The 12,145-nt window shown below is 43.8% G+C and overlaps 1 protein-coding gene across 1 annotated transcript in view; it reads left to right on the plus strand.

Moving 5' to 3' along the window:
• The window catches only part of STAC (SH3 and cysteine rich domain), a 937,744-nt gene that overhangs the window by 265,720 nt on the left and 659,879 nt on the right, over positions 1-12,145 (plus strand). Inside the window, exon 2 of the mRNA XM_086964753.1 lies at positions 6,112-6,403. Coding sequence (XP_086820879.1) covers positions 6,112-6,403 — 292 coding nt within the window. The remainder of the gene's footprint in view (positions 1-6,111; positions 6,404-12,145) is intronic.

Genomic DNA, 12,145 nt, shown 5'->3' on the forward strand with positions numbered 1-12,145 from the left:
GGGCTGCGAGCGCCATCTCTGCATCTTACCCCTTCCCTTCGTAGCCATGTCACGCAGCCGTGAGGCATCCCAGAGCCGCTGTCCTTGGGCCATCTCACCCAGCAGTGCGGCATCTGAAAGTGAGTGGACCTATTCTGGCGCATCGCCCTCCGGTGTGCCTCCGTACCAACCGTTCTCAGCATAGCCCTTCGCTACGTGCTTTCCCTCTCTCAGCCCTGCGACAACGCTGATCCTTAGGTGTGGGTGGGTGGGACAACATTCTACGTGCGCCGTACTGCTCCCCCGCTCCTGTAGATAGGAGCATGCCTGGGGGAGCAGCGCTTATATGCCCCCCCAGGTCGTACTTGGTCTCAGGAACACCTCCTCATTGGGGGGTTCGAATGTCGCACGCCCCCCCCCCATTGGCCATGGAGCGGAAAGGGGGGGGGATGAGCCGGACACCTTTCGGGGTTTCCCCTGCTCGCTGGGGCGACCCTGTTTTCACGCTAAACTGGCGTCTCTTGGGCCATCTCCTGCCCCCACCTCGCTGCACTGGGGAGTCGCCGCCGGGTTATGGCGACGGATCCTCAGCCCCCTATGGTGGCCCGCCTCTGCGACATCGCCTTGACCGAATGCCTCCGATCTCAGAGGAGATTTTTCTGAACTTATTAAACAAGGTCAGCCCTGGCTCTCCCTTGGACTGTTGTCCCCCTCATATTCTTCGAGAAGCTTTTATCACATGTCCAGACCCTCCCCGATCTTTTCTGAACAACTCGCTTAAGCATGATATTGTCCCGGATTCTTCTAAAATGGCTGAAATCATTCCAATTTTGAAGAAACCGGGCGCCGAACTGGTTCGGCGCTCAGTAATTATTGCCCAATTTCTTTGCTGCCCTATCTGGGAATAGTTTTAGAGGCTCATGTAGCTAACTGCCTCAGTTATTTTGTTGAACATTTCCAGGTCTTGGACACCAGGCCAGATTTAGACCTGCACCCTCGACCGAGTCAGCCATTCTTACTGTCATGGATGTGCTCAGAGGGGTTGGCGGATATAGGCACCAACCAGACCCTGATTCTCGTGGATCTTTCAGCAGCTTTTGACACGGTCGATCATGGTATCCTGATCGACTGTGTCAGCAATGCCGGAATTCAGGGTCTGGCCCTAAAGTGGCTTTCCTCCTTTTTGAGTAATCGGTCCCAAGCAGTGCGCCTCACCGATTTTTCCTCCAATAAAATAGAAATTACCTGTGGGGTTCCTCAGGGCTTTTCTCTTTCCCCACTCCTTTTTAATCTTTGCCTTTTTCCTTTGATTCATTCTCTGAGGGAAAGGATGCTTGTTTCCGGTCCAGGGAAGACATGGCTTGGCAGTTTGGGCTGGACTGTTCCCATGAGGCACAGGGTCAGACTGATTTGCATATGGCCATGTCTGAACTGGGGTGGCTGAGTGAGCTAAAGAATGGTGATGGATTAAACCCAGATCAGTTGACTGGGGGTGAGTGTTTGATTTTCTCAAACGCCCCGTCCGTCATCCCCTTTTGTATTGCTTTGGAATTTTTAACTATGCAGATGATCTTCATCTGGTGTTTAATATTAATTCATCTGTTTCATCTGAGTCTAACGTTCAAGTCACAATGGTTTTTATAAGTGACGGGATGAACAACAACCAGTTGAAGCTGAACCCTTGAGAAAACTGAGCTCATTCTTACAGGTGGGTTAGCAAACCCATGGCCTTCCAACTTCTGGCCCCCTAAACTCAGTAATCCCCCTGTGCCAGCTGCCTCTTCTAAAAGTTTGGGAATCATTATCAGCAATGAAGGCCCAGATCAGCTCAGTTGTCTCTGTTGGTTTCTTTCAGCTGCGTAGAATAAAGAAGATCAGCAGATTCTTGAGCAGGGAAACTATGATCTTGGTCACGCTAGCCTTAGTGATCTCTCGCCTGGATTATGCCAATTCATTGTATGTTGGCATTCCGGCATACCAACTGAGGCACCTCCAACTAGTTCGGAACCAGGCGGCCAGGCTGATCTTTCATCAGCCTAAATGGCACCATGTCAGCCCACTAATGAAAAGCCCCCACTGGCTTCCAGTGAGTAAGCGTTGTGTCTTTAAGATGGGTTGCACCATTTTTAAAGCACTACATTGTAACGGTCCGGCTTATATCTTAGCTCGCTTACACTTTTATATTCCCTTTTGAAACCTTAGATCCTCCCATTTGAATTTGTTGGAAATTCCCTCAGCCAAACGGAAGAAGTATGGCGGAGATAAGGTCTCTGACTTCCTTGCCCTGTTCAGGAAACAGCTAAAGACTTGGTTGTTCATTCAAGCATATACTGATTAAGCGATCTCCCTGCCACTGCCGTGATCCTTACTTGAGCGCCAAGAAACTGTTGGTGTACGTGCGCTTACAAATGCTTTTAACATAACATAACATTCATTATGAAGAAATGAAGGACTACATTTAAAAGCAGGATTGACTAAATTATGCAACAAGAAGTGCCAAATTATGCAGGAAAATATGTTGCAATATTATTACACCAATTCGGCATTTTACAATTGGCCTGATTTAAAGTGACCTATAAAATTGTCATCCCTGCGCAAACACTTTTTTGAGAAGGGATGGCAATTATAGGTAGTGCAATGTTTACTGCACCTGATATACCAAATATGATAAAGATAGCACCCTCCGATATATTTTGACAGGTCAAACCTGCTTAAAATGAACAAAGGGAAAAGGTCTGGCATGTAGATTTTGGTACAGTAAGAATCAAAATCTGCATTTTTATTACCCAAAATGTCAGTACAACAGACTATTTTTAATTTGGATAAATTCCTTTACAGATCTTAATTAGATGAAATAGTTATGGCATCTAAGAAGGCTTACTGGTAATCAGGCCCTAGGATACAAAAGGGATCTCCAGGCTATTCAAAGATTTCTTGATAAAGAAAACATATATTTTCAACAGATTGAATTGAATATATTAACAGTAAATAATATATTGCTGCCAGAAATGTAAACAATGAATTTTCAATTATTTTTTTCCAGGTAAATGGTGGAGATTATATACTATTAGGCTGACAGCAGGTCAGATAGGTGAGAAACTTTAGTACATGTCAGAAGATATTATGTAGGGGTGGGTGATAAACTCCGCTCCGCCAGAGGAGTTCGCTGAGTTTTTCCCACTCTACGCTCCGCATGCAAAAATGGAGTTCCAGCGAAACTCTGCCAACTGCCGCGTGGCAGAGTTTTTTCTCATGTTCAGCTTGCCAACATTAAGGTGGCGAGCTAAAGCGAAAAATTTACTTCCCCTAGCATGATTTTTGGGTGCTAGAACACCACACGGTTAGATTTTCTCAATGCAGATGGTTGCTACAGGTCACAACCATTTGCATCAAGAAAGCTGTCGCTCAAGTAGAAAATCTACTGAAGCGGCAGAAAGAAAAAGCACTCTCCAGCATGCCACATGCAGCCATTCATGCTGATTTTTAGCCTGGGACAAGTCCCAGCCCTAAAAATCAGAACATGCCAAATTCCTCATACTAACCCTCACAGAGCGCCACAAAATCTTGTGGAGTTTTTGTGTAACTCAGGTAAATTCTGGAGAGTGAAATTCCACGAGTTCCACCCACTCCTAATATTATGTATCATTTGGGTGGCCGTTATGCAAATAGTAAATAGGGCTTACTATTTATCCGGCTGCAGGCTAAGTAGCATAGACTATGTGTGAATGGTACAGTGGCCATGCAGATATCAAAGAAATGTCATTTTGTACCCAGCCACTTGTTAAATAGTAGAGATTTAAGCTCCATTACCAGTGAGCTGGGTTTAGGTGTGGGGATACCTTATGCCTGAACTGACAGCGTGTACCCTGCACCAAAATTCAGAGTCCATCCCCACGGAATGGAGACTAACCATGCAGAATCAGTTTTTCCTGGTGAAATTGCACATAATTCCCTATTCTGTGTGCATTAATGCACCCATTTACCACCACCCGAGAGCAGGTGAGCAGTGGGAGCCCGAGAGGGTGGGGTCATGCTGGGTGGATGCAGGGGGCTGTAGAGGTGGGATGGGACAGGGAAGACTGTGGGCTGGCAGGAGAGAAATCCATGCTTTCCCATGCTCTACAAGGGGCGTGGCCATAGGCCCTGGGCCGAGGCAGGCTGCTCTTGCAGGCTGATCCTCACATGATTTTACCAGACAGATTTTCAGACTGATAAAGTTGAGCTTGATATTCCTGTCTGGGAAACCAGGATGCAGGAACACTGTGCTGTGAACATTTCAAAGAAGCTAGATAATGTAAGTGCCTCTGGCTATATAGTAGACATTTTGAATAATTTGGACGCTTGCCATTCAAGCAGCAAAAGAAATCACTATTTAAAGTTCACAGGCTAACTAGTAAATCTTGTGTAGTAGAAGGCCAGTTGCCAAGCAAAGAGAAAAGAAATGTCATTATTTACCCAACTTCTAAGTAGCCACTTCCATTATCATTTTGTCTTGCAGGGAAGCAGAGGGACATCATTTTGTTAACACTGTCTTTAGACCTCTTGTAAAAAAAAATGTGCTTTTTTATTCTGTGCATCCTCATGACATTTTAGACTGTTAGTCAGCTTGGGTTTAATCCCTGCAGCCACAATGGGCCTCCAAAAGCACCTCTTTCCATTAATAGATCAAGAAAACAGTATTATACATATGCAAACTGAAAGTTCCGCCAGACAACATTGTGAGATTCAAGTCATAGGCCTAAAAAAGAGAAGGAAAATGTTTGAAATTGTTGTGTGCTTAGAGCCTCCTTTGAGGTGTTGGTAACTTTTTAAATATTTTGTCACTGTATATTGGTGTGAAAAAATTGATGCATAAGATAATGATTCTGTACTTTGAAGGGATGTCTACAACACCTCTCTTCCTGACACTGAATCGGTATTCATTTGAATCCCATTGTAGGAGTCAGAAAATGTTTTCTGACTTTTTAAATAAGATTAACACATTAGAAAGAGAATTTTAGTGGTCACAAATTCTGAATTTGAAATGGTAGCAGCCATTAAAATGCTTAATAAATCTGGCCCTCAAACACGTGTCTCTTTCTTTATTTGGAGCAATTGCAATGGTATTCCCTCAGTGCAGTCTCTAATGCTGTGGGTGAAAATTCAACCGGCTTTCATCTCTACCTGTCTATGATCTGCTGCTTCCTGAGTGATCTTACCAAAGCCTTACAGATTGCATTTGTGTTTGTAAATTGCATTCTTCAAAAATATCCTAGCCAAAGTGCCAGAGTGTTGTGAAGGAAATTATATAGAGACACAATCTACACTTAACTACATATACTCACCTTCCCCATGTTGCATTGTCAATTTTCTTGATTAAATATGTTTGCATGGCGATATTTTTGTTTTCGATATTCTGGGATGCAAACCTTATACATTTCTACTACTCTGCTGCTATCTCTTGTCCTATTACTGCAGAACCTTTGATCTACACTACAAGATCAGCCACTCAGGTGTGCCTAGCACCATTCTAAAAACACCTTAAAATGTATTTTGATTCATAATTAGCATCACTTCCTTCACTATTTTGTACTCTGAAGGTATTCCAATTATCATTATTTGAATGTTGCTTTGCATCGATTCTATTTAGTTATTATAGAGTGCAGACTTCCCACCCAGGTGTATTCAAATTACTACGGGGTTCAGACTACTACGAGTAGATACTGAGAACATTATGTGGCTTAGGACAGGGGCGGCTCTAGGCTCATGGTGGCCCTGGGCAGGGAGCATAGGTAGGGGCCCCGGAAAAAGGGGTCCGAGCGGGGCGGAGCGCGGAGGCCAGTGAAGAGGGGGGGGTCAGGGTGTTTGGAAGTGGAACAGAGCCGCCCGAGGCCACCAAATCCTTGCCAGGGGCCACCACGCAAATATGTATCCATCCTCAGAAGATTATTGTATTAAGGATATATATTGGCGTGGTGGCCACTGGGGTTTGGTGGCCCTGTGCAGGTGCACAGCTCTCACATGCCTAAGGCCACCCCTGCTTAGGAGAAAGCAACTGTCTGGAAATCTGTTCATTGCAGTAAGGGTGTATGCTCTCTTGGAAACAAGAACACAGTTCCCCTCTCATGGCATGTCCATTTCATGTTATTGCAGCTCCAGAAGCTGAAGAAATCTCTTTCATTTAAAACCAAAAGCATGCGGAGCAAAAGCGCAGACAACTTCTTCCAGAGCAATAATAACACGGAGGTGAAACTTCAAGTGGATTTGTTACCCAAAGTGTGCATTAGCACCAGCCAGCTGAAAATCTCCGACAGCCAGAACTCCACCCCAAAGAAATGCAGCAGCCCAGTCCATCCACCTCCGCCGGCCTCCAAGAGCCACGCTTTCCAGGAGCATATCTTCAAGAAGCCCACATTCTGCGACTCTTGCAACCACATGATTGTCGGTAAGAATTGTTTGTTTTTCTGGTGCTATTTTTAGAAGTCAAACTCTCCTTTCAAGATGTTTGTTTTGACACTGTCTTTATAACCACAGCGGGATTTGGCAGGGCGGTGTTGCATAGTGAGTGGGTGTTATCCTTTCTAGATTAAGTTCCCGAAATTTAACAATTAACATTTGTAAAAAGACAGTTTGTATAACTCATAGTGTTTGTTAATTAGATGTTTTTATCTCGAGTCACCTGTTTGGCTTGCGTTGCAATGCACAATAAAATTGATAGTACTTGCACAAATACAATACAGAAAAGAAACAGTGACTAAGAAACACATGAAAATACTAAAATAGTGATATTCAGAGTCACCATCAGAAAACGGTTCAGGGCGTAGTCTGACTAGAAACCTACAATTGACGTTTATAATTATCACTGTATCTGGACACGTGTGTGTGCGTTTTGGACAAGTTATATAGAGGGATATAGCATGGACACGCTATAAATTGGCACTTACATCTATCTAAAAAGGAATGGCAATGAAACATCAGTAGATGACATGTTGAAAGAATATTATTCTAATTATGCTCCTAACTGAACAGACATAATGGTTTGGTATTCAAATTTAAAGTATTTTACGCCATTTTATCACCATTAAAGCCACTAACACATACCACTTTTCCCATCCGCCAGTCTCGCTGATATAGGAATGAAGTTGAAAAATGAGGTGTGATCAAAAATGCTCTCCGATGTCAGTATTAGTACTGCAGAATGCAGGCCACCCTAAAAAGATGGTTGGCAAGAATATTTCTTAGCATGTAGAACTGGTAATAGAACTGACTTCTACCTTACCTGGAATAAAAAATATGATCAATTATAGGAAAAACATAATGTGAGTTAATACTAGAAGAAGGAAGAGAAGCGAGCACACTTACACTGATAGGTTCTCTTCTCAGGCATATTTTGGAAATATTTCATTGAAACAGAGAAGATGGATGAACCCTACTTATAAATGCAAGAAATCACCACAGACCACCAATATTTCCCTATCTATTAGCAGCTGTAGCATCTGCTACCGGACCTGGGTGGTGGGGCGGGAGGTGAGGAAGACAAAAAAAGAAAGCCTAAACAAACAAAAAAAAACACTTACCTGAAATGGCCACTGTCTCCGAGCTTCGTACTCCGTCCCGCTGACATCCTCCAGCTCTCCCGGCCAGCAGCTGGAAGCACTCACCCTCCCTGCCTCCCATAGCCAATCACAATGCTGCAATGTAGTGTTGTGATTGGTCTGAGTGCTGTGGATCGACACTGAGACACAGATTTGGAGCCTTTGCATATTCCTCACCAGGCTGTGTAGGGCCAGCCAAGCAGTACTGTGCACTTCAGGAGTAAAAACCTCTCCTATCCCTTCTCACCAACCCCACCCTGCCAGAGAGCCACTAAATTATATAGGAAAAATAAAATGATAATAACAATAGTTATTATAATTTTATTTTTCCTTTTATTCAGTGGGGTGACCCTCCTCTGCCTTAGCGGAGTAGCCACGGAGAACTAAAGCGGGACTACTAGACAGACATGCTGGATCACTGCTGTGAATCCCAGATAACACAACCTAATGCAAAGCTACCAATAGCACATTTTAGGGCAAGGTGGTCTCCATTGTTCTTTAAAGTCAAGCTGATCTTGGAACAGTAACGCATGCATGCACACCAATGACATTCAGTTCATTCTCTCCCTTACCCACTTAAACAGTACCGCCAAAGCAAACATTGCCAACTGCATGAACAACGTTGCTGCTTGGATGAGAAACACCCACCTCCTGCTCAAAACAGACAAAACCGAAGTCCTAATCTTTTGCAACAACCCCCACCCATCCCCGCTGACCATGCCAAGAACTTAGGGATAATCCTGGGCACCAACCTCTCGATGAACAGACAGATCAATGCTGTCTCCTCATCATCCTTCCACATCCTGCAAAAGCTACACAATGTTTTCAAGTGGATCCCACTGAACACCAGACAAACAGACACCCAGGCTCTTATCACAAGTAGGCTTGTTTATGGAAATGCCCTCTATGTCAGAATCCCAGCCCATATCCTATACCGGCTCCAAGCCACCCAAAACACCACCACCAGAATCACCTAAACACTTTTTCAATGGCGTTGATTCCCTTTGTCACTGTCTAAGAACTATTGAGACCAGCACTGTCATCTATGCTGTAACAGGCAAAATGTGCACTGCATCAAATTCTGTACTGGTGATGCGGAACTTATGATTTCTTGACTTTTGTATAACTTGTCAATGTTTTTTTCAAGGCATGTGCATCACAACTTTTCAAGGCATTAGCTGGAGTTCAACCAGTGATTGGTTATTATGTTAAGCAAAACAAAAATAGTCTCAAGAGACTGTAAGACTGTAAGACCACAGTTTGGTGCATGATTGATTCTCTTCTACATTGTAAGTGACATTCCTTAGACATTTAAGGAAAATTGTCATCAGATTCATTGCCTAATTCGGATGGAAACCAGTGGCATCTGGCAACATTTGAAAGCGGTGAGGGCGTACATTTTGGGCATCAATTTTATATAGCAAGCGATGAAAACACGTTCAATGGACAAACCTGGAGTCTAGGGGGAGTCTCTCTCCTCAGAAAGAAATTAAAAAAAGATTGGCAATCGTATCGTCTTGAAATATTAAACACATTAAAAAGTGCCCCATATCATTAATTTGTTCAACAGTCACTGTAATGTGTAAATTGTTCTGCATGACGACTTTAGCCCTTTAAAATGTATGCTTGCCCAGTGTCTTGCACTGCATGCAGCATTAACTTTGGAAAAATATGCTCTAACTAGACTTTGAGAACAAGCCAGAGATGCTAGCTGTAACCAGTCACATAGAAATATGTGGCGACAGGTATTTAAGTGAGATGAAAAAAGTGGGTGCTCTCTATAAAGAAACATGCAAAATACATTTCTGTGATTCCCATAGTGTGCCATCAGACTGGTATTTTCGTTTCTCTCTGAGACGTAACTTTAGCTGTTTAAGATAAATGAGTAACAACAATGATTTCTTATAAATAATTAACATTGGAAATGTTTAAATTCTGAAATTCTGAAATAGTGAATTAAAAAGAATTGAGGCCTGTGGAAGGAGTTTAGGCCTTCAATTATGAGTGTTTTATGTTAGATAGGTATCCTTTTTTCCTCTACATATCTTGTCCATCTGCACATCTTCAACCTCCTCTCTTTCCTATTCAGCATCCTCTTTTCACTCTTCCCCGAATGCCCTCCCCGCATCTCTGTCACTTCAACGCCCAACATGCACTGCACTCCCTCATATTTGAGCACTTTATTTCTCTTACTTTTGCCTTCCAAATATTTTGACATCAGTGTACCCTTTCACACACATACCCACAGAGTTTCAGTTGCAAATGGAATACATAAACATTGTTCTGTGTGCTCTGCAGAGAGGCCACTCCACTGACAGGCACTTTGTTTGGCTTTAGCCTTAGCGCCTGAGCGCTCAATCAAAGTCCCTCATAAACACCTGTCCTGGCTCAAGCCTCAAAGTATGCACAGAAAAAAATACAGATAAAGAACAACATTATAAAATAGCAAACTCGTGGGAAATGCAAGATTAAGTAAAGCATGTAAAATAAGAGGACCTAAATTTCTAAAATGCATTTCCTTGACATTTTTAACATACATTGTTTGCAAGTCAATCCATGTTTTTAGCATCAGTGTTAACTTAGGGGCATGTACACAGGGACAGTTTTAATGCCATTTATCAGAGAACCGGCCACTGTAAGCACATGTTACAAAGTAAGCACATATCTCTCACTTTGGGCCTGACTTTGATATTTGGATCCAATTTACAAGGGAACAAGAGCAAACCCTGCTCCCTATTTGGATCCATTTCACAAGGGAGCAAATGCCGTTGATACACTTCTAAAGGAGCAAGCAATGTGCAGTGAGGGCCTGGGGTGTCACGTGGGGGAGGTTAGGGTGATGAGGGGTCTCGGCACAATATACAGAACACAGCATTAGCTTACAATCACTTACCATTACCGAGAACAAGGCAGCAGATCAGAAGTGCTTGCATCCACTCTCACTAATGAGGAAAGGGTGGGATCCGCGCCTTTGAATGATGGACATTTGAAATCACGCAGGGATGAAGTCTCCTACGCCCGAAACCGTGACGCTTATTGCATCACTGGCCTACAGTGTGCATACAACCAGAGACCCCAATGGCAATGAAGGCTTTCAAACAGAAAGCCCTGTGTCATGCATCACGTTAAGTAAGTTGATTTACTGCTTGTCTTCCGTCTCTTGATTCAGAGCGAGGCGGGGCAGGCACCCTGAAACAGACAAACCAGACTTAAATACATCAATTTATTTAGAGATACGATTTTATCTCTAAATAAATAAATCTATTTTATATTTTGTATTGTAAATGTGTGGAAATTTTCAGAGGGGCGCAGCCCCACAACCCTATTGGAGAAAACCCCCTCTCCGATGAAAACCAAATGCTGAAACAGAAGCAAAAAATGTTGCATAACATTTTTGCCATGTTAGTCACATCAATACTGTAGGGTAACTGTTCCTATGGTGTGCAATTGTAGGTTGGAAAAGTGTTAGGAAGATTGGATGAGTACTTTATTAGGAAGTGGTGCCCTCACACACCTGAAAGGGTGTCATGCTTCATCATCAGACTATGCTCCTCGTGGGGTCGGGCTTCAAATCTCTATGGGCCCCTCAAGAAGGCTCTTTGGTGGTGATCTTTTGATATGAGGCTGTGATGGTAAATGCAGGCGTGTGGCGAAAGGGTGGGGTTCCAGTAGTGAATTAAAACTGCCTGTTGGGTTCCTCAATGTTATATTTTAATCCAAGGTCCCCGAGGTAGGGTAAAAATGGTGTGTGTAGATTGTGAGTTTCTTGTAAAGGAGACGAACAATCTACTTGTGTGTGTTTGTGTGTCTGGGCAGACATGTTTCATGCCTCAGTGCTCCAGGAGGGATCCATGGCATTTTATCATGACCAAAACGGGGAGAGAGACAGTCCCTATCCTTATTCTGGTTTATGTGGGGGATTCCGTGTCTCATGGGCTATTCACTGTTATTTATTTATTTATTTTGGAATTTTGTAAAGCGCATGGTTACGCGCTCCGGCGTGTCCCCGCGCTGAGAGAGAGCCTGTGAGAGGGATAGGAAGTTACAGTAGTGCTAGGCGGAAAAGGTGGGTTTTGAGGGCTTTACGAAATTTGGTCTCAGAGGGTTCGAGGCGCAATTCAGCTGGAAGCAGGTTCCAGTGCTTGGCTGCAAGGAGCCTGAAAGACCTGCCCCCCATCCGAGCTTTACGGATTCTGGGGACAACAGCCAGACCCATGCCAGAGGATCTGAGCATCCGCTCTGGTCTATAGGGGGTGATGAGGCTGTTCAAAGAGCCGGGTGCTCTACCTCCAAAGATGCGATGGCACATGCATAAAGCTTTGAAGGTAATCCTTTCACGGATTGGTAGCCAGTGAAGGGACCTCAAGGCGGCTTTAGAGGGTGCTCTCCTAGGAAGCCTCAGCACCAGCCGGGCTGTGGCGTTTTGCAGTACTTGGAGACGGTTGAGACTTTTAGCCGTAATACCCAGATATAATAGGTTGGCATAGTCAAGTCTCGATGTAACCAAGGCATGCACAAGAGTTTGTCTAGCACCGACCGGCAGTAGGTCAAGGACCTTTCGTAGGCTCTTAAGTATGCCGAAACACATACCA

The sequence above is a fragment of the Lissotriton vulgaris genome, chromosome 4_1 (genome assembly GCF_964263255.1).
Source record: "Lissotriton vulgaris chromosome 4_1, aLisVul1.2, whole genome shotgun sequence".
NCBI lineage: Eukaryota > Metazoa > Chordata > Amphibia > Caudata > Salamandridae > Lissotriton > Lissotriton vulgaris.